This window comes from Nansenia antarctica (genome assembly GCF_963989245.1).
Source record: "Nansenia antarctica genome assembly, chromosome: 2".
NCBI classification, from domain to species: Eukaryota; Metazoa; Chordata; class Actinopteri; order Argentiniformes; family Microstomatidae; genus Nansenia; species Nansenia antarctica.
In genome coordinates, this window is record NC_137675.1 from 73,571,449 (window position 1) to 73,594,359 (window position 22,911).

A 22,911-nucleotide genomic window follows, 5' to 3' on the forward strand; every position below is an offset into this window, starting at 1 on the left:
TTTGCAGAAATTTGAATTTCATTCTGAATTGTATTTGATAATTTGCTAAACAAAAAAAAGTGTTTGTTATCAAAAAAATGTCTATTAGAATGTGCATAGGACTGTATGCAAACGTGACTACAAGTCCCATAAAGCCACCTGTGAGCCGAACAAACCTTATGATTATAGGAAAGAGGAACTTTGAACTTCAGGAACTTGAAATGCATTCTAATCAGGTGACAAACACGGGTGTGAAAGCTCGTGTTACAATATATGACCAGACAATAAGTAAACGGGAATTGTCACATTTGTCTGCCAACGCCCGAAGCAAGCAGTTAACGAATCTCTATTTTCGCAGTTCTGCGACTGGATCGTCGTCACACAAACCAAAACCATCTTCCGCTCGCGAATATGTCTGGCACTGACAGAGCGTTGCGTTACCACGACAAAGTTGTCATTGTGACAGGAGGCTCGAAGGGAATTGGCAGAGGCATTGTCAAAGTATTTGGTAAGGAAAGTCATTACTTGAATGTGGAGGAATAAAATGGAATAACACACTAACCCTCCCTAACCATAACAATTTGTTTCCCTTTCAGTGGAGAATGGGTCCAAAGTGGTGTTCTGTGCCAGAGGAGGTGAGTGTCTTTGAGAGTGGTTGGATTAATAATTAAATTAATAATAATTAAAATTAATACAGATGATCATTTAAAACATTTTTAATTCTGGTAATGACTTGTATACCCTCTTTTGTTCCAGTGGAAGCTGGTCAGGCTTTAGAGGCAGAGCTAAACAGGGCAGGGCCAGGGTCATGCACATTTGTGTCTTGTGACATCTCCAAAGAAGAGGACATCAAGGTGACGGCAACGATTTCTCATTGACTCGTGATATGAAAATCAAGTGATCATCACAGTAAGCACAAAGATAAGCACAGAATTCCTCCTTAATGGATGCCAAGACCAATGGTTTGGGGTTGGTCCTATTTATAAAATTGCTGTGATTTTAGAGCCAACATCATCAACAACATCTCAATGCTATTTGATACATTGACAACTAATCAGTGCACATTGATAACTAATCAATTTAGTGGGGGAGGGAGAGAGAGAGAGAAGCTGCTGGTCTGAGAGAATGAATGAATGAATGAATGAATGAATGAATGAATGAATGAATGGACTTTATTGTCATTGCTACAGTACAGGTACCAAACAACGAAATTTAGGAGGGGTGGCTCCCCTGGTGTTAGGAAAGGGGAAAATCACAAGAAGGTAAGGAGCTGGTTTACATAAATAAAGGCTATGTACACAATCCTCTGTACTATACTGCACAGATAGTCAACTAGGGTTGTCATATTGCACAAAAGTATTTTTTCACGTTATTTAAAGTGTCACAGTTTGCAGGCTTGAAATGTACATGTTTGTGCCTCAGCACTAGCTGCCATACAATCCGTCCAGACTGTCCTGGGCCCAGAACATAGGCCTTTGCTGTGTTCAGGGCCTTGACGGCCCTGTGGTAGAAGCAGTTCTTCAGTCTGTTTGTCTTAGCGGCCGGGGTCCTGTACCTCCTTTTCGAGGGCAGCCTGATAAAGTGTACGTGCCCAGGGTGGGTCGGGTCCCTGGAGATCTTGGAGGCCTTCCTGAGACAGCGTGTGTTGTACAGCTCTTCCAGAGAGGGGAGGGGGGCGCCGGTGATCTTCTGTGCTGTTCTCACGACTCTCTGTAGCGCGTTTCTCTCCGCTGTTGTGCAGCTGTAGAACCAGTTGCAGATGCCGTAGGTGAGGATGCTCTCCACTGCGCCGCGGTAGAAGGCCACCAGTATCTCCTGCTTGTTGTGTTCTTTCCTGAGGCATCTCAGGGTGTATAGCCGCTGTTGTGCCCTCTTGATGGTGCCTTTTGTGTTGTCCTTCCAGGCCAGGTCATCCCGCATGTGATGTCCCAGGAATCGGAGGGTTGAGACTCTCTCCACGCTCTCTCCGTCGATGAGCAGGGGCTGGATCTCGGACTTTTTCCTCCTGAAGTCTACGATGAATTCCTGTGTCTTTGACTTGTTTAGCAGCAGGTTGTTAACCTTGCACAGCTTGCTCAGTTGCTCTACCTCATCCCTGTACGCCGCCTCGTCCCCCCCCGAGATACATCCCACCACGGTGGTGTCGTCTGCAAACTTTACGATGTAGTTGCTGGGGTGGACGGGGGTGAAGTCGTGGGTGTAGAGGTTGTAGAGGATGGGGCTTAGCACGCAGCCCTGGGGGGACCCAGTGCTGAGGCTGAGGGCTGTGGAGGTGTGGGGGCCCACCCGCACCTTCTGGGGGCGGTCGGTCAGGAAGTCCTTGATCCACGCACATATAGAGTGTGATAGACCCAGGTCTAGTAGTTTGGTCACTAGCCTGTCTGGAAGGATGGTGTTGAAGGCGGAGCTGAAGTCCACGAAGAGCAGTCTCGCGTAGCTGTTTCCCCTCTCCAGGTGGGATAGAGTGGCGTGGAGAGTCGTCGCTATGGCGTCCTCTGTGGACCTGTGGGCTCTGTAGGCGAACTGGTATGGATCCAGGTTGGGCGGGAGGCGTGTGAGTATGTGGGCCCGGACTAGTTTCTCGAAGCACTTCATGATGATTGGTGTGAGTGCCACCGGGCGGTAGTCGTTTAGGCAGCTCACCGTGCTTTTCTTCGGGACTGGGATGATAGTTGAGGTTTTCAGGCAGGGTGGGACGGTGGCCTGGGACAGGGACTGGTTAAAGATGTTGGTGAAAACCCCGGCCAGCTGGTCGGCGCAGTCTCTCAGCACCCGTCCCAGGACGCCATCCGGCCCCGAGGCTTTCCTGGGGTCCACCGCCTTCAGTACGCGTCTCACCTCATGCTCTGTGAGGGTGAGGCTGCTGAGAGCTGGAGAGAGTGGTGTTTGTGTTGCGGTTACCTCCGTTCGCCCCTCGTCGAACCGGGCGTAGAAGGTGTTCAGCTTTCCCGCCAGCAGGGGGTCGTCCTCTGCGGCTGTGAGCCTGTTGGCTCTGAAGTTTGTCATCTGCTGAACCCCCTGCCACATCCGCCTGGAGTCGTTGCTCAGGAGGCATTCCTCTGCCTTGGCCGCTTTGATGCCGCGCTTTAGGTTGGCCCTGGTGGAGCTGTACAGCGGTGTGCTCTTCCCTGCGAAGAAGGCGTTGTCCTTCTCGTTGATCAGTTTTTGGACCTTCCCAGTCATCCATGGCTTCGTGTTGGGGTAGACCCGGACCCGTTTGTCCACGGTGACTGAGTTGGTGCAGTTCACTATGTGGTTCAGAACCGACGACGTGTACTGTTCCAGGTCCTCATGCTCATATTCCTGCCATAGGGTGTCATTTAGGCAGATCTGCAGTGGAGCGGACCCTTCTGGCCAGGTTCTGACAGTCTTAGTGGTGCCCACACTTCTTATTTATAAACAATAGTATGCAAATACAGTTACAAACAATGGTCCTATCACAGTCACTGAATAGATGCATGAGGTGTGAAAAAGAGGCAGAGGTCAGGAGGCCATTTTAAGGTACAGTCACTTTGGCCCTCCATTTTGTAAATGACCATATGGGTTTTAAGAACAAAGGTTCGTAAAACCCCCACAGCCAGGAGAATCTGACAGAACTTATGCAAGTCAAAAGGCAAATAATACAGGCCCATACTATACAATTCATGTATGTGTGTGTGTTCAAGTAAAATATACTACAACAGGACATAGCTAGCACAGGAAACACAGAAACCCTAAAATCTCCAAAATCACTCCCACTCTCTTGACTTATGAGGGAAAAAATAAGTAAAACATTTCCCACCCACTGTCCCAGCTTCCACCTGCAGGTTCACCGGCACGGAGCATAGGCCTTTCACACCGGCAAGGCTCCGTGCTGGTTCCAGTTCCTGTTCTGGAGTCTCAGAACCTTGGTGCTGTCTGGCAAACTATCCCACGTTCATACCAGTTTAAGCAGAACCATCAACGTCATCATTGTTGGGTGACGAAGGGGCAGGATAAACAAAAATGTCACAACATGATGGTGGCTACTTCACTGGAAATTAGAATAATATCTTCCACTGCAGTATCTGAAATAAACATGTTCTCTTACTAGCCAGATACTAAATGCCACAAAGTTTGTGTTTGTGCCCGTGCATGTGCGTTTGCTGAGCATGTCAGGAAGATAGAGAGAATGATGAAGCTTTTGATAATTGTTTTAATCACTAATGATTCGATTTAGATTAGATTACATTTAGTCTCTTTCCTTCTTGCTCTCTTGCACATTTTCACAGCCTAGAATATGACACTCTGACGTCACGGTTCTATTTTTGGTTCCCACTGAGAAACACTATTTTCTGGTTCCAGTTGAGAACCGGCTTTTCAGGTTCCGAACCAATTTATTTTTGGTCTGAACGCGCCGGCCGGTTCAAAATGAGGTTCGGGAACCAGACTCTGTGCCGGTGTGAAAGGCCTGTCTGTGTTTACCTACCTAAGGGGAATTTCAAAAGTGTATGGGCTCCCTGCCTTATAATGTTGTATTTAATGTTGTGTAACTTTAACTTTAACTTAGCTATATAAGAGCGGAGCCATCCAATTACGCCAAACGTAGTGTATTACCATTTTCATTAACCTTCTTAAAACAACCTAAGTGTCCTGACTGAACTCACCCAAAGACTGTGATAAGTGTCACATTCTTTACTGTGTTCAAATATTTTTCAGTGATTGTATACACCCTCATGAACAATAGCCTATGAGAGGCACTAAACTAAAGTCTTGCTCTGAACGTGTTTGTTCAGCTGTAACCATGGAGACCATATCAGTTTAGGGTTATGTCCAGCAGGTTTTTCTGCTCCTTTTTACGTTTCCAACAAGTTTATTGACCATTAAAGCAAGTAAATACATTGTATTCAGATAGACTACATGGCCTGTTGTTCATGATTTAGAATGTCAGTCTTTAGGTATTTCTTCTTGAACAATCAGGTACTTCATATGCTGAGATAAGCAATTTTCTTCCTCAATTCTCTTTTAATTTATGACATGGTCAACTCAACTGTGTGACTTTTTTCCCCAGAGGTTGATTGCTGTGACCGTTGAGAATTATGGTCAAATAGACTGCCTGGTCAACAATGCTGGGTGGCGTAAGTTTGTTTCTTATTCACAACAGTTCATGTTGTTATATTGCCACTGTGCGTGTGTGTGCGTGCGTGTGTGTGTGTGTGTGTGTGTGTGTGTGTGTGTGTGTGTGTGTGTGTGTGTGCGTGCGTGCGTGCGTGCGTGCGTGCGTGCGTGCGTGTGTGTGTGTGTGTGTTTGTTTGTGTTGTGTGTGAATGTTGTATTCATTATATATTTTCCCTATCTCTGCCCCTCTCAGACCCACCTCACAAACCCACTGATGACACTACAGCGGATGAGTTTAGAGATCTGTTGAATCTTAACCTCATCAGCTACTTCCTGGCCTCCAAAGTAAATATTGACCTTCTATTCTCTCTTTTATTATTTTTTATATTTGTGTGTGTGCGCGACTGTGTGTGTGTGTGTGTGTGTGTGTGTGTGTGTGTGTGTGTGTGTGTGTGTGTGTGTGTGTGTGTGTGTGTGTGTGTGTGTGTGTGTGTGCGTGCGTGCGTGTGTGTGTGCGCGCGCATGCGTGAAATTTGTTTTGAAAAAATAGATTTTCTGTGCTCAGGCTGGATACTTAGAGAGAAAACACTCAAAAATCAACATTCTCCACACAAATCCAATCAATCACAATTTGGTTGTTTCTTTCAATGGGCCGTTGTTAGGGTTTACCATATTTCCCCCCACTCTCCCATCCTCAGTATGCATTGCCCCACCTACGGAAGTGTCAGGGGAATATCATCAACTTGTCAAGTCTGGTGGCCTCTATTGGCCAGAAACATGCTGTCCCATATGTAGCCACCAAGGTGAGTTGTCACCAAGACTCGGCACCATTATGCATCATTACTCCCTATCTGAAGTAAGAGTGGTGTGTCTTTTTTATTCCACAAGGGGGCGATCATTGCCATGACAAAAGCAATGGCTGTGGATGAGAGTCGCTACCAAGTGAGAGTCAACTGGTGAGTATAAAAGGTTTCTATCTCTCATTTTCCCTTTCCTTTACTATTTCCTGCTTCCTTCTGGCTTTTTCCCCTCTTTCTTAACGTTTTCTTTTTAGTGGGGCAGTCCCACTCTCATATTTCTGTATTGAGTGTGTAGAGAGACAGGAAAGTAAGGTGGGTATGTCAGCAGGGCATGGGCCAGATTCGAACCCATGCTGACATGGGCATATATGTACCCAGTAGGCCATGGTGCTAGACCACTGGACCACCCCAGGACACTTTTCCCTCTTTCAATGTACCTTCTATCCACTTCCTTATCCTATCCCATTTTTCTTGCTGTCTAATGCTGATGTGTGTATCCCTCAATAAAACGTCTCTACAAATGTATCCTCCTATTTAAAAAAGATTCCTGGGATGGTCACACTGTGAAGTGTCGTAGAGGGTAATAAACCGCTTCATGTCTGTCATGTCTTGCAGTATCTCCCCAGGTAATGTGATGACACCTCTGTGGGAGGATTTGGCAGGACAGACAGCAGATGCCTCAGCAACCATTCAAGAGGGGGCGAATGCTCAGGCAAGTGGTCATGGGATAATTTCTTGTTATTTAGTATTATGTCTATCTGTGTATTGAATGTATGCCTGTGTCCTTGTGCTGCCCCTCTTGGCCAGGTCCCTCTTGGAAAAGAGATTCCTTATCTCAATGAGGTCACCTGGTTAAATAAAGGTTTAATAAAATTTAAAAAATACATAAAAGACTTATGAGCAACGACTCACCACAAACATTTGTTTTAGTGCTGTTTCAGAACTTATCGTGGCGAGGAGGAGATACATTTTCAAATAACAATATTGAGTGACACTTAAAATGACATCCATCTTCTTGAAGTGACAATATTGAGTGACACTTTGAAACAACATCCATCTTCTTGAATGTGTTTTTTTATTTATTTTATTTTTTAATCTCAAATAGCTGATTGGTCGCATGGGGACAGAAGCTGAGAGTGGTCTGATGGCCCTGTTCCTGGCCGCTGATGCCACGTTCTGCACTGGGATAGACCTGCTTCTGAGTGGAGGTGCTGAACTCAACTACGGGTTCAAGAGCCAGGTCCCATAAGCGTTTCATTCCGTGTCTCCTTGACCCACAAGATAACTGTTCTACCATTCTGTTTCATGTTATTGAACTAATTTACTTTGTGTTACTTTTTTGAGATTTAAGTGTGTTGTTTACTTTTAATAAAGGGACTTTTATGATAACTCTGTAGCCTATGTCAAATCAATAGTATTGTTCAGTCAATAGATCATGGTTCAACTACATGAAGTTGTAGACATATTATGCACTTTGAGATTATTCATGTAATGAGCACTTTATAAATGTAATAAATAATAATAATAATATGTAGTAGTGGTAGTAGTATTATTTGTCTGGGCGGCTGTCTGTTTCCTCTTAGCAATGACAGCAGCAGAAATAGACAGCAGATGGAAACATTCTTCAGCATTGTTGTAAAGCACCTCCCAACAGACTGATTTGTGGCTGAGACACAATCACAATGACTTGTTAATAATTGAACATGAAACTAGACCAACAGGTGATTCAGGTTCCACCGAAGATGCATATTTGATTAACACGGACACACAACAACGAGAAACAGAGAGTGCAGTGAATGTTATTCTTTGGTTTTTATACATATATTATGTTGGATACAATTAAATAAATCAGATTCCAATAGATTTCATTTTCAACCTTTTATTTTCAACCCATTTGATGGCTTTCAGTTACACAAACTATGAATGACACATTTTCATTCATGATAGTGGTTGTTCTAATTTAAGCGCATTGTGATCAATACATTTAGAGTGTTACCATGTGTTACCATGAAATATGTCCCGTTTTACATCATCTTTCCAAATGCATGCATTAAAGTGGAAAAAAAATACTAATGTGCTGACAAACATCCCTGGAACTCATAGGATAAGGGGTCATTTAATGAGTGTATTAGGTCAGCGTTACAGTAGTAAATTATGTACAACACCGTGGCAGTACAATTTACTTTACTCATCCGTCGCAGCATCATGGCCAATCAAGTAGCCCGATTGCTTCAACTCCCCGCATGTAGACCAATCGCTGCCATCGGAATTTTTCCCCATTTGAACTCCATGTCCCCGTATATTCGAACCTGTCTAACCTCACTTGTTTTGTCCAACCACATGGCAGAGATTCGACACGCCTTATTTATTTTTAACTCCTTACTGGCCATTTATCTTAATTGAGCTAGATTAGATCATAAGTGATTTCATCAATCTTTATGAATAGATTATTAAGATTAAGATGATCAATCTTTATGAGTTTGTGGATGAACATCATACGCACACAATTACAATCAAATGGAATTTCCCCCTTTTCGTGTACGTGCTAAAGAGCAATATTCTTGAAGATTACACAACATGTGTAAATATTTAAAGGAAAGCTTCAAATCTGTAACTTTAAGACTATAGTTAATGCTAGCTATCGTTATAATTATTCAAGGTGACCTATGCCTGTTGTATAGTCAGAATAACTATAGAAATGTTGTTGTCATGTCGCCAAGGGCATATCCGGAACACAAATGACCACTGTCCTCAGAATCTGCTCCCACACGGAAGGACTTATCATTCATTACAATAGTGGCGATGGCAGCACTGAGGACGGTGAGTCCAAAGATCACTCTGTTTATCTTTCAAATGTCTGTTTATCTTCACCGTCTCTGTCAATAATTAACAGCGAGTGGCTAATAGGTTAAACCGATAAAAGCTTATGAGTTTTCACTATTTACTTTTAACATGAAGTCCAATCAGCAAGCAAGTTCGGCTAACTAGCTAGCTCCTGCTTTTGGTAGCTATTCAACTCAAGTAATGAAGACAAAACGTGGCATTACAAGGAGTTGTAGTGTGATGAATGTTTGTTATAACTTTCACAGGTTTTCATGTCTTTAGCGCGTAAACGAATGCGGGTTTATTACAATAATAATTGCAATTACAATATTTTAAGCAAGCTACAGATGCATGCTGATGCTTTAGTTTATCTCGTTTTTTATTGCAACATCCAAATGTTTACTTGCATACACGTCAAGATCCGTTAGTTGTAATTAGCCTGGATGATGTAACGTATTAATTCATGTCATGATGTTGCATGTCTGCAGACTCTGCACTAGGGTCCTGCTTTATTTGATCTGTGTTCTCTGAGCTCCAATAGTGGAACTCCGCCCCCTAACTCCGGTCAATGGAAATGTATGGAAATTAGATTTCTTCAAAAATAAGAGCGCTCAACTTTATTTAACATTTAAACATTGTAAATAGGGATCAAGGGACCACAAACAATGTGCTATTTATCTTAACAAATATATAGGCTATTTATAATAAAGTATTGCCCCAGAAGGGTTTGTACCGTAATTGATCTTAGGCTATATTTTAATTACCTTGATGAAATAGTATTGCCGCAGAATTTATTTAATTGTATTTATTAAATTGAGAGCAAGCTCTCTTTTCCAATGATGCCCTGATTACATAAAAATAAATTACAACTATACACAGTAAAAATAACATAAACACAGGAAACAAATTACAGAACAGCAGATAACAGATCAGATATCAAAGTGCACATGAACATTCAGAATACATGCATACATACAGAAGACATCACTTTAGACTCTACATCTGATCCATATTCTAGAAATGTTGCAGATTAAGAAGATCAAAATTACTTTTTCATCATTGTATAAGGTATAGCTATAATATACTTTCTGTTGAGTAGCCTACATCCTATGTATTTTGGCTAAAATAATATTATAATCCAATTACTTTCCAGTCATGTTTTAGGCCTAACTCAAGTCTTTTATTTTGAAGGGGAAAATTGGGAAACTGAAAAAGCTAAACGGGAAGTGGTAATGGAGCTTATTAGAGCTCAAAGAACACAGATGTCCTGAGCCAGCAATGATTGGCCAAACGCTGTGTAACACTTCTGGGGCACTTATTAAAGTGAATGGTTATCCTATAAATAACCATGCTGAATCATTACTTTTTTGGGGGGGATGGGGAGAACCCTGAGTCAAATGCATATTACAGACTGAGAAGTTTTTCTCATCTCGTGTTTACTGATGCATCCTGTCTGTGATGCTATTTAAAGCACACTGCCTGGCTCCAGCTGTCACTACTCACACACCACAGACAAAGTGCAGGTACTGAACACATACACACAAATGACACCCTGACCTGACAGACACATCAGAATCAGAATCAGAATGACTTTATTCGCCAAGTAGTTTTCACATACAAGGAATTTGCTGTGGTTGTTGGTGCATACAGACACGTGGTGCTTTGCTCCCATAGGAGTTGAGAAATAGCAACATGTCACCTTGGCTGAAAGGCACATTGAAAACATGGCAGGAGTTGACTGATCGGATAGCAGAAGCAGGTTCATAGGCTCCTGTTCATGGATTCAACTCTTGTTAGCCGTAAGCTTTTCAAATGGGTAAAGACTCGGGATCATGTGGAATGTTTTGACTTGTTTACTAGGCACTCCATGGACGGTTCATCCAAGCCCTCCCCTTCTCCTTGGGGTCATTGCGGTTTGCCAGTTCCTCATTCAAGGTAATGACAATGGTGTTTGCTGACTCACTATGACAGATTCACTACTTACCGGTACTAGTGTCTACTAGAGTCACCACAGCACCTCCCACAAGAGTTATTTTTTTATGAGTCTAACTTGACAGTACATGCATTGTTGAAAGGAGGAAGAAAGTCCCATTTAGATCACTTGACTCTGTTCCCTTTTTTCCCGTCCTTCACTTTCTCATGCTTTCATTATTTAATTGCATTTAATTAAAGAGTATTAATTGGCTCTTACGGTCTACATTACTTAATTAAATCATTGTATTGCTCCATCACTCTGTTCCTCTCTCTCCTGTCACATCTGTCTGTCTGTCTGTTTCTGTCTCCTTCCCTCCACTCCTGCTCCCCTCTCAGGCCGCAGATCTTACTATCGAGCGCAACACTTTGCCCAAGCCCAAGCCCGACCCCGCCACTCTGCTGTTCGGCAAACAGTTCTCTGACCACATGCTGACCATCTATTGGTCAGAGAAAGAAGGTTGGGCGGAGCCCCAGATCAAACCCTTTCAGAACCTGTCGTTGCACCCTGCCACCTCTGCCCTGCACTACTCCATAGAGGTGAGAGAAGGAGCCACACCCAAACTGTCTCAGTGCCAGATGTAAACAGTGTGTATGTGTTACTTTACCGTGTTCAGTTTAGTTTTACAGGGACAATGTGCATTAATAAACATTACTGTAAAGGTGCCAAGATTATCCGATCTGCTCATTTTCAACTGTTGTCCCTGTCAGCTGTTTGAGGGCATGAAGGCGTACCGGGGAGTTGACAACCACATCCGTCTCTTCAGACCCATGTTGAACATGAAGCGGATGCACCGCTCCGCTGCCAGAAGCAGCCTTCCTGTGAGTGGCCCTCGAACCTCCTTCAGGACCTCTATAAATGCTGGTTCTCATTGAATTGATCATGAAAGGGGAAAAAAGCGATTGACAATCCCTCTGTTTCTCGCTCTCTAGTCTTTTGATAAGGGCCAGCTGTTGGAGTGCATCAACAAGCTGGTGGAGGTGGATCAGGAGTGGGTCCCCTACTCCACAGATGCCAGTCTCTACATCAGACCCACCTTTATAGGGATTGAGGTGAGTGGCTCGGCCTGTCTCAGACACAGGCAACACTATCCTCACCTGAACCTAAATAAGGAGATCCCTTGACGTTCACTGATCAAGTCTCACTATCCCAGCCAGTGACTCCACTAACACCCATTCTTCCCCCTCACCCTCAGCCCTCCCTGGGTGTTTCCCGGCCAGGACAAGCCCTGATCTTTGTCATCGTGGGCCCTGTGGGACCCTACTTCGCCACAGGGGGGTTCAGCCCAGTGTCCCTGCTGGCTGATCCCGGCTTCGTCAGGGCCTGGAGAGGGGGTGTCGGAGCCTTTAAGATGGGGGGGTAAGCATCAAACCTTCACTTTCACTTTCACACACACACACACACACACACACACACACACACACACACACACACACACACACACACACACTTGTATGTAGTAGTATGACTCAGCAATTTCAGAAAGTAACAATGGGTTGGTTTGGAATTTGGTTTGGTATTTTCTAACCGATTTATTATTAACATCTGAGTGTAGCAAAATCACTGTCTGTAATGTAATTGCAGGGTTGTTTAAACTACATGCATTCCTTGCTTTGGTTGCATTGTAACTGTAATTGCATTGTAACTGTTAACTGGAGAACATTAACTTAACGGCTGCAACTCAATTGGCTTCCTCTCCTTGGCCTGAAGAGGCCGCTTTACACTGTTGAGATGTCCCCCAGAATGTTTTCCTGTTTGTCCTCTGGTGGCCATATGACTTTGACCTCTCTCACTGCTCTCAATATAAAATAACCAGGGGTTTACATTCTATCGTCACTTTCTCTCCCTCTCACCCCCCCCCCCCCCCCTCTCTCGCTCTCTTCCTCTCCCTCATCTCGTTGTCACCCTATTTCTCTCTCGCTCACTCTCTCTCCCACAGTAACTATGGCCCTACGATAGCGTTACAGAGTGAGGCGGTGAAGCAGGGCTGTCAGCAGGTCCTGTGGCTGTATGGAGAGCAGGAGGAGATCACAGAGGTCGGCACCATGAACCTCTTCATCTACTGGACCAACCAGGACGGAGGTCAGACATCTAGATGTCCGTCTGCCTGCCTGCCTGTCTGTCTGTCTGACTGACTCAGTTCTTTATTTATGTTTAGTGTTTTTGGTCTAGAATCAAAGCATTGGATGATATTTTACACATTTTCATAATTGAAAGAGAAAGAGTATTGTAATGTTGTTATACTGGCTGAAGTGTGTTTGCGTGTGTCTTTTTGTCAGTGCCTATATATATATATGTGTGTGTGTGTGTGTGTCTGTGTGTGTGTGTGTGTCTGTAGAAAAAGAGTTGCTGACTCCTCCTCTAGATGGCATCATTCTTCCAGGAGTCACCAGACAATCTCTCCTAGACTTGGCCAGAGAATGGGTGAGAGGGGAGATGTAGGAAAAAGGGAGGTGGGGGGGGAACAATGAATGTATATTTTAATTTTGTTCCGTTCCAGTTGTTATTCAGTCAGAGATTACAAGAGTCGACAGGAGAAGAAGAAAATAAATCCATGCAGACGAAGTAAATACCAAGTTGTGTTTTATTTGGCTCCTCCCAGGGAGAGTTTAAAGTGACGGAGCGCACCATGCGTATGGAGGAGCTGCTAGGGGCTCTGGACTCAGGGAAGATCATCGAGGTGTTTGGTGCAGGTACAGCCTGCGTCGTCTGTCCAGTCGGCAGCCTGCTGTACAAGGGGAAGGTAACCATAACCACCTAAATCATCACCGTCACCACCGTTTTCTCCAACTTGTCTCCTGTCTGTCTTGTTTGTCTATTTGTGTTCCTACCAGAGCTCTTTTTTTCTTCATTTTTTTGTCTCTTTCGAAATCAATCTGATGATGTGTCTCTCCTCCTCAGACATACCAAATTCCTACCATGCAGAATGGCCCTGACATGGCTAAGAGATTCTACAAGGAGTTGACTGACATGCAGGTAAGCTGCGGTGTGCCCTAATGCTTGCCTTTTACCTTTTTAGCAGTGTACTTACAGCAGATATTAACATTTTACTTTTTAACACTATTTTGTTTGCAGAAAGCAACAAAATAAAACATTATCCCATTTTTTCGCCTTTCCCTTCTCTGCTCCTTGCTTTAACCAGTATGGACGGAAACAGAGTGAATGGGCACCATTGGTTGTTTAATTGGCCATTTGCACATGCCAATCATATCAAGACTAGTCCCCCAGTTCCATCTTCAAGACCACCAGCTTCTCTTCAACCCATAAATGCACTCCCACTGATCGGCTGGATGGCTGAGGGACAAGAACATGGATTTGTCGGTTTCTCCTTCTAGGTAACTTTGAACGTCTGTTTCATGTGTTTCTGTGTGAACTTTTAAAGGTATAGGGGTTAGTTGTTAGAATGTTCAAAACCAACAGTTACACCATTTATGCAATGCTGTGAAATGGCAGCACGTTTCACAAAAGTAACTCATTCTGTGTATTTCTGCAGAAGAACACATTTTATACTACTTTTCTTTTCTGTATGTGTCTTCACTCATTCATCATAAGACAGGTTAAGCAAAAGAGGATCGTAGATAGCACAAGCACTACTGCTACTACTAACCAGCTGATAGGCACCGATCAATGTATTCTTATTAGAATAATGCAATACAAGCAGCTATTTGTTCATTTTGTAGGGCATTCTATACCTAGTTCCAGGTATAGAAATATTGATATATGCAGCTTTGACACAAGGAGCTTTTTAACAATGTCATAGAAATGGGTTTACACTAGGGATGCAACAATACCAGTACCGATACTGTGCTGATGTACTTGTAAACTACCACCTTACGTTAACCTCTCGTAGCAGGTAGGCAGAGGAGCAGCAATGTCAGCATTTGGAGATATTTTAGGAATGAAATGAAATGAAATGAAATGACGACAAAAGTAGAGCTGACTGCAAAACTATGCTCTGCTAAATTGTGTATGTGTGTCAGGGTCTGGTGAAAGAGGTAACAAGTCGGTAATCGTCAAGTCGCGAAAAAATAAAAAGTTTGTTCTTATATATAACAAACACCGGACCCTGTCACATATTTAATTTGTTAGTCAGAAAGTGAGGAGGCTGAGCTGCTGAAAATGAACATGTTTTCAAAGTCATTGTTAGAACTATAATTATTAGTATTATTAGGTATTATTAAGTACTCATATCGGTACTCGGTGTCAGCAAGTACACAAATGTAAGTACTTGTGAAAAAAAGTGGTATCGGTACATCCCTAGTTTACACTGACGTGCGTGCGTGTGCGTGTGTGTGTGTGTGTGTGTGTGTGCGTGTGCGTGTGTGTGTGTGTGTGTGTGTGTGTGTGGGTGTGTGTGTGTGTGTGTGTGCGTGTGTGTGTGTGTGTGTGTGTGTGTGTGTGCGTGAGTGAGTGAGAGAGAGACTGAATGTTCGAGAGAGAACGTGAGAATAAATTAGTGTATGTTTGTGAGTGTCTGTCTTGATTGGAAAGATTCCACTAAGGCAAAAAGTCCTAAAAAAAGATTGAGATTTTAGAAGGAGAGGTCAAGGTGAACTCAAGTACGCACAAGTAGAGGGGTAACCCACATACTGTAGATGCAGTTCCAGAGTACTGTAGAGAGAGACCACTTTCAATAAACGTGCTGTCAGTGACTCCTGCACTAGGTGTGTAATCAATGTCAACATGTATGGTAACAGTGAGTTGTGTTTTTAAGAATAAGAGCCCTGTGTAGGTGTTATTGTTATTTTATTGTTTTTCTCACATTGGTTATGGATTGGACCTAGTACTGTCTTCCTATGAATTTGTCCATGGCATGAATTTATCCATGGCATTAACTGTATATCCAGCTTTATGTTTCTCCCAGCTGCTTTCCCTTCTTTTCTCTTTTTGAAAGTATTGGACTCCAATACCAACACTCCATCTGCCTATCCCTCTCCTCTGTCTAAGTGCCTGACCGAGTGTATTATCTATGTTCTGTTAATCTATAACAAGTGTTTTTATAGTGGCTCCTCTAGGAGCTATCCTGCTCAATCCTTTGTTGAGTGTAGTTGTTTTCATGAGTCACTGTTACTCTTCAACTTTGCTGTTACTATATTTTTACAAATAAATATGATCTGTGTTCCATTTCTGACAACGTGTGGTTATTCATAAGGACTCCTAACCGTATTGCTGTTTTTACAAAACAAAATAAAATGGAAGGAGCTTGATGCGGATAAAAATGTAGATAAAATCTGTCGAATACTCAAATATTTCAGCCGCATGAGATTTGAGTCACAATATCGAGATTTTAGAGTGAGCCACTGGTCAGACCTGTAGTTACTTGTGACAGGCAGCAGGGAGCAGCACCCTCCTTTGTGGTGGGGGCACTTTTCATGATCAATCATGGATGTATTGTAAATATGTGTACCTGAATTTTTAAAAGCCCTATATGCCGAGATGTATAGACTGGTAGGATATAAATCATTAGTATTTAAGAGATCTATTGATGGTTGCGTTATGTAGGGCTGCAGGGCTGTCAGTCTGAGGTGGTGGTGTGCAACACCGGTGCCCCCCAGGGAACTGTTCTGTCACCCTTTCTCTTCACCCTCTATACCTCCGACTTCCAGTTTAGCTCCGACCAGTGCCACCTGCAGAAGTTTTCGGATGACTCCTCTATCGTCGGTTACATCACAGACGACAGGGATGAGGAGTACAGGGCCCTGGTGGAGAGCTTTGTGCAGTGGTGCGACACCAACTACCTTTTGCTTAACACCAGCAAAACAAAGGAGTTGGTGGTGGACTTTAGGAGGAAGAGAAGGACCCCAGCCCCCATCACCATCAAGGGGGTGGAAGTCGAGAGGGTGGACTCCTACAGGTACCTGGGAGTACAAATTAATAACAAACTGGACTGGACTGACAACACCGAGGCTCTTCTCAGGAAAGGGCAGAGCAGACTGTTTTTCCTGAGAAGGCTGAGGTCTTTCGGTGTCTGCAACAAGCTGCTGCAAATGTTTTATCAGTCGGTGGTTGCCAGCGTTCTGTTCTTCGCCGTGGCCTGCTGGGGTGGAAACATCTGTGCCAGGGATGCTGCGAAGCTAAACAAACTGGTGAAGAAGGCCAGCTCTGTGGTGGGGACCGGGCTGGACAGCCTAGAGGTGGTGGCAGAACAGAGGATGGGGAAAAAACTGGCGGCCATGCTGGCCAATCCCTCCCACCCGATGTACTGCGAGATGAACACTACTCAGAATTATATTCTTCATTTTAGTATCCAACAAGTAACTTAATAAACAACAAATCCCTTTGTTCTTAACACAATCAAAGTCTGGTACGATGTGCGGAAATTTCTTGGGGAAACACAATCACTAACATGCTTTTACTCCTATTTGGGGAAACCAGTTTCACTCCAGGGAGAGAAGACTCGGGTTTCCAAATATGGGCCAGTAAGGATTAAGGAAAGTACAAGACTTGTATAAAGAAGGTACTTTCATGTCATTTGAAGAACTAATTGCAAAATATGATATTTCTAGATTTTTTTCCCAAAATATCTGCAGCTAAGGAGCTTCCTCACAACTGCCCAGAATGAACATTTAAAAGAACCCCCATTGTCCACTTTAGAAAGACAACTGTAATGGTAGGGGTAGAATATCCGCTATATATACCATGGTAGTGACTGGCTCACTGGACTCATGTATAGACAAACTAAACAAAGCCTGGAGGGAAGAATTTCAGGAGGATATCACTTTGGATGAATGGAGTAGTATATGCACAAAGGCTCAGACACAGACTGTGAGTACACGGTTAAAGCTATTACAATACAACTGGCTGATGCAAACCTATGTGACCCCTGTTAAGTTAAATACGTTTAATAACACTAATTCAGATGTATGTTTCAAGTGCAATCAATTTAAAGGTACTCTATATCACTGTCCCAGAAGATATTCCAGATAACATCTGTTGCCTTACCTCTTACTCCCGAAGTGTTTATCCTGGGGATGTACCCATCCAATTCTCATCTGCAATATCAACAATCACTCATAAACATGAGCCTGTTGCAAGCAAAACGCTTGATAGCTTTGGCTTCGAAAAATGTGAACAGGCCCAGTATTGCCCAATGGCTTAAGGAAATGTCATCCTGCTTAACAATGGAAAGGATATCATAAATGATTACGGGTAAACAAGACTCCTTTAAAAAAGTATGGGGACCATTTTTGGAATAATATTATGTTCAGCAAAATTATGTGGGGAACGTTGTTTCTTCTTAATGTGTGTCTGTCTTTCTCGTTGAATGTAGTGTTGTCGTTGTGCTCCATGTTTTACTTTCAAGAAAAACAATAAATATATTGATAAAAAAACAAAATCAAATGACACCTCAGCCAGTTTGACCAACTTTATTACACAAACTTTATCATGATTCTAGCTTATCACAATTATATATCATGGCTACATCACTATGAATATACAACAGAAAAACCACAATTTTAGAGTGAAACTAAATGAGTATAACATGATTGTATGAGGCTGATCACATTCACAACAGAGTAGAGATGTTACTCATCCCAAAGAAATATAAATGTTCATTGATAATTTTGTTCGTTCAGTTATCAAAGTTGATTGATTTCAAACAAGTAAAATGAATCAGTACAGACATACTGTCTGATACATACAATCAATCTTACTGATTTCTAACAATGATTTAAATTAGACAGGTTACAATGGAGGTCATATCTCTACAGTATAGTGTGTAGTGGTGGTCTAGTGGATAGTGAGTTGGACTTGGGATCGGAAGGTTGTGAGTTCAAATCCCGCCTGAAGCCACACCACTACTAGTGTGCCCTTGGGTAAGGCACTTAGCCCTCAGTTACTCCAGGGGGAATGTCCCTGTAATTCGTAATTGTAAGTCGCTTTGGATAAAAGCGTCTGCTAAATGGCAAAATTATTCAATTATTAAAATTATCTGTAAACCAGGCCAGTATTAGATCCTCAGCCTAGATTTCTGATGTGACCCTGATCCATTGCTGAGATGGGGGTCAATGTGCAGCAATAGAAAGGTGTCATGGTTGGGTCTTCTCACTTACTGGAGCTTTCATTAGGGCAGTCGTCCTCAAACAGGGCCAGGAAGTTGTGACCCAGAGGGTTGTAGATGATTGCGTCCACCTCGCCACCACCGTTGCTGGCCTTCTGAAAGTGGATCTGCAGCAGGTCCTGGAGGGTTTCCTGCTCCATGATGATGGCAGGGATTCCCGTCAGGAGCACTGTGCGACCGCATATTGAGATGCAGGTCTGAGAGAGATGGAAGAGTGGGGGGATAGATTAGGCTGAAGGTTATCCCCTTACCTACACACTGTAGACACAAATACTTGGGCTATACAGTCTGGATTTGTGTTTGTTAGTGACAAAATGTGTGGGATTTTGCAATATAGGGGTACTGGAAATGTGTATATGTTATTTTCCCTCTTCATGTAACAGGAACATAAAATCTGCTTACGTTGAAATTCGTGATCTCACCGGTCAGGAATGGAGTCACTTTTACTTTGTGTTTTTTTCCTTTGTCAAATTGCACGTCATGGTACTGCTTATCGGTCAAGCCTTTGGCAACTGTGTGGGAAGAGAGCATTGATGATGACTGATGAATTTGAGTCAAGATTAATACAATTAAATAAAATAATTTCTAATTTTCTTTGTGTACCATCGCTCTCTGTAAAAGTGATGACTACATTGCCAGAATCATGCAGCATGTCAGTCTCCTCCACATCCCCGCCTCCATTCCTCTTCCTGGAGAAGTGGATGTCCAGTTTGTCGAGCCGACTGTCCTCCTCAATCTTATTCTTGGGCAAGTTGGACACCAGGATACGCCGAGGACACACCTTGGTGTCCATCTGAGATAAAGACAGCCAGATATGCACTTGAGAATCACACACAGGAAATCAAATCTTCACTTGTGGCATTAACTCCAGGTTTAACACTGCTGACATAATTCCATCATTGAGTTATACAAATCAACATATTGCTCTCATTCCATCTCCACCCTCATTCCTATAGATACAGCTTAGTGAATGGAGATAGGGCCCTCTTTACCTCTACATGACTGGGAACCATCAGCTGCACAGGCTTTGCCTCCAGAGTGATGCTGCAATCCCCAAGCTCTACATTATGCTCCCCCATGCTCAGGATTTTCTGGGCCACTGAGAAAAGAGGGACAAGAGGGAGGGAGTGTATATACACATCTTCTTTATTCAGATCTCACAGATGGTCAACCCTGGAACAAGCCTGATATCTTTTTTAAAAGAGACATTCATTGAAATAGACTGACTGAGGCATAGCCACTCAAACAAGGTCATAGTGCTAAAAAATGCATAGTGCAAAATCCATCGTACTGCATTCAGTCATACCTATTTCGTCCTCAAAGGTTATGAGTGCAGTGCCCCCCTCCATGGGGTACACTATTCGGGGAATTATATCAAAGTCAAGTGAGTTTGCTGCACCACCAGTCACTCCAGTGAATACCACCCTCTTCTCTGGCACTGCAGTAGTCACCTACAATCCGAGATGGAGTCTTACTTTACAATCAACAAAATCACATCGCACTGACCTACTACACAGCATACAGCCACACCAATTGCAATACTGAACACTACATAAGTTTGTCATTTTACATCTGTCTGCTGCTTCAGGCTGTGGTTGCTCTCGTCCAGGCGACACAGTTCTTCCTTCATCCTCTCAATGTCTCTCTTGAGCCTGCTCTCCTCCTCGTGCAGGCTGGCCAGCCTCCACTGCAGAGGAAGAAAGCTCTGTCAGTCAACCTTCATCATATCTCTGAGATGAAACTCCTATCCTGACCGCCATCACTTTCTAACAAGCCATTAAGAGAGGAGAAAGGTTTGCCAAATACGAAAACAGAACACTGACATCAAACCCCTGTGAGCTTGGTTGTAAACTCTTTGAAATAACTGTCAAACCTTTTCATGGTCAACTTCCCTGGCCTGGTTACTCTTGTCGTCCTCCAGAGACTTCTTCAGTTTGACTGCACGGTCTCTGAACTGCTCAGCAATGTCATTCTGGTCGTCCCGGGCACTGGTCAGATCATTCTGTTCCAGAAGAAGCTGATCATATTGCACCTGGAGACACACAGTTTGGTTCTAAGAGGCCCATGGATACTTTATCTACTGTATATCACACTTTTTTCACCAGTGCTATTTATAATTCTCCTGCTGAAAATAAAAGTAACAACATTAACATTGCAATGTATATTGAAATCACCATAGGCCTATATCAAATATTGTTGTTTTAAACACATCAACCTTGAATTTGGCGATATCCTTCAGGATTCCTTCTAGGGGAGATTCCATTACAAATGAGAAATCCTGAAAGACAGGTACATCCCATGCTGTCAGTGGCCAGTCATGGGGACAGGCAAGCAACTGATATGAGATGAAAATGAAAATCACACAACAGATGGTAAACCGTAAACCTCTTACCTCCTCACATGACATGGCAATAGGAGAAATGGACAATATTCTGTAGGGGGGAATGGTAATTAAGTTGTTAAGACGCCAAGTTTTATTTTATTTTATTTTATTATTTTTTTGTAAGATTTTATTTTTCCATTTTATTTTTACTTGACAAACATCACAATACATCACAGCTTGACAAACATCACAACACATCTCAACTTGACATACATCACAACGCATCACAGCTTGACATACATCACCACACATCACAGCTTGACATACATCACAACACATCACAACTTGACATACATCACAACACATCACAACTTGACATACATCACCACACATCACAACTTGACATACATCACCACTCATCACACCTTGATATACATCACAACACATCACAACTTGACAAACATCACAACACATCACAACACATCCTAACATCCCAAAGCCCCACTTTTTTTAAACCGTCTAAAGTTTATCCCAGTTTACCCCCTATACTTATCTAACTAATATTTCTAATGCATAATCTAATTAATCTCTTAGTACTATGTTTCTTGCACTATCTTTACGTCTTAGCTAAAGCCTTCACTATCTCTCCCCATATCTTTTCAAACTGATCTTTCTTATTATTGTCTATGGCTAAATTCTTCTCTATATTGGTATAATAAAGAATTTCGTTTTTCCATTGTTGTAGTGTTGGAGGTTTACTTGATTTCCAACTTCCAAGTATTAGTTTTTTAAATATAATTGATGAGTACATAATTATCCTAGGGTATCTTGCTGTGGCTACATCCTGGAAAAGACAGATTGAAGGATCAAATTTGAATCTTTCCTTATGTACCCCTAGAGCCAATGTTCTATGTCAACCCATGTTTTCTGTACTCTGGGACACTCCCAGAATGCGTGTATTAGTGAGTCTTTTTTTCCACACTTTAAACAGTTATCTGATATATTACTATAATACTTATGGATTTTATCTCGCGTGTGGTAGACTCTATACATTATTTTATATTGGATTAAACGTAGATTTTCATTAACTGTCATGTCATTTGTAGTATTCCAACACTCTTTCCATTTTAAACCTATATCTGTTCTTCCTAGTTCTCGATTCCACATCTCAATCCTACTTTCTAACAGTTTTTCAGCTACATAGGTCTTCAGTAGAGTTCTATAAATGTTACCTATCAAATTCTTATCAATTTCTCCATCAAATATGATATCCTCAATTGTACTCTGCTGCCCAAATGATTTTAAATTAAAATGTAGATTTATGTAGCTTCTTAGCTGCATGTATCTGAAATATTCAGCGTTGGCCAACTTATATTTACTTTGGAAGTCGTGCCATGGAATAATGGTATCCCCTCCTACTAAGTCGTTTATAGTTTCTATTCCCCTTGTTCTCCATGTAGACCAATTTATTGTAGCATTCTGAAGAGCTATCCAAGGATTGTTCCACAAAATAGTACTTTTTGGGATTGATATTGATTCTCCCAGTATCCTCTTAATTTTTTTCCATGACGTTTCTATATTATTTACAATAAAGTTTGTTTTCTGTAGGCCTATTCGATACGTGCATAATATTTCTTCCATGACAGACGAAAGAGTCATGTATATGGCACCCCGTCCAAGCACTGTATGTTTGGACTTTAAAACTCAGTAGGCTCAAGTTGCTTCTACGCATTTAAATGACAGAAATATTAAATGTGTTAAGCTAAATAGGACACGTACTTACCACCGTGGACTGTAGACACCACCTTTTCGGTTTTCTTTCGGTTTCATTTTCACGAAATGCACGTCAAGTAGCTTTTGTTTTCTCTGAGCTCTG

The 22,911-nt window shown here is 42.5% G+C and overlaps 2 protein-coding genes across 3 annotated transcripts; one reads left to right on the top strand and one right to left on the bottom strand.

Annotated features, from left to right (window-relative positions):
- Window positions 1–190: 190 nt before the first annotated feature.
- On the top strand, window positions 191–15,065 carry LOC308151953 (branched-chain-amino-acid aminotransferase, cytosolic-like; the record flags this gene model as incomplete). 2 transcript variants are annotated; one of them, XM_080524854.1, is made up of 19 exons in its annotated part: window positions 191–215; window positions 338–487; window positions 576–614; window positions 736–833; window positions 5,009–5,075; window positions 5,309–5,400; window positions 5,754–5,858; window positions 5,944–6,011; window positions 6,471–6,567; window positions 10,539–10,613; window positions 10,989–11,189; window positions 11,361–11,471; window positions 11,583–11,702; window positions 11,846–12,009; window positions 12,590–12,732; window positions 12,989–13,074; window positions 13,253–13,393; window positions 13,552–13,626; window positions 13,793–15,065. In XM_080524854.1, the coding sequence occupies 18 exons, from the start codon at window positions 391–393 to the stop codon at window positions 13,832–13,834; spliced, it is 1,821 nt and encodes a 606-aa protein (XP_080380980.1). In that variant the 3' UTR covers window positions 13,835–15,065. The 2 variants fall into 2 exon arrangements, with proteins under 2 accessions (XP_080380980.1, XP_080380981.1); XM_080524855.1 differs by lacking the exons at window positions 191–215; window positions 338–487; window positions 576–614; ... (4 more) ...; window positions 5,944–6,011; window positions 6,471–6,567 and adding an exon at window positions 8,658–8,675.
- Window positions 15,066–18,071: 3,006 nt separating this feature from the next.
- On the bottom strand, window positions 18,072–22,854 carry ifi35 (interferon-induced protein 35). Its single transcript, XM_080522482.1, has 10 exons — window positions 22,819–22,854; window positions 21,105–21,144; window positions 20,928–20,990; window positions 20,586–20,744; window positions 20,283–20,399; window positions 20,019–20,163; window positions 19,705–19,811; window positions 19,316–19,505; window positions 19,115–19,224; window positions 18,072–18,909 (listed from the first exon to the last, which is right to left on the bottom strand). Exons 2-10 carry the CDS (start codon window positions 21,117–21,119, stop codon window positions 18,697–18,699), a joined length of 1,119 nt encoding a protein of 372 aa, XP_080378608.1. The 5' UTR covers window positions 21,120–21,144; window positions 22,819–22,854; the 3' UTR covers window positions 18,072–18,696.
- Between the last annotated feature and the right edge of the window lie 57 nt (window positions 22,855–22,911).

Excerpts from the sequence above, each read along its gene's own strand:
- ifi35 (XM_080522482.1), bottom strand. Across the intron at positions 20,400-20,585 it reads GGGAAGTTGACCATGAAAAG|TGGAGGCTGGCCAGCCTGCA; the intron begins GTTTGACAGTTA and ends CTTCCTCTGCAG. Across the intron at positions 19,812-20,018 it reads AACCTTTGAGGACGAAATAG|TGGCCCAGAAAATCCTGAGC; the intron begins GTATGACTGAAT and ends CTCTTTTCTCAG.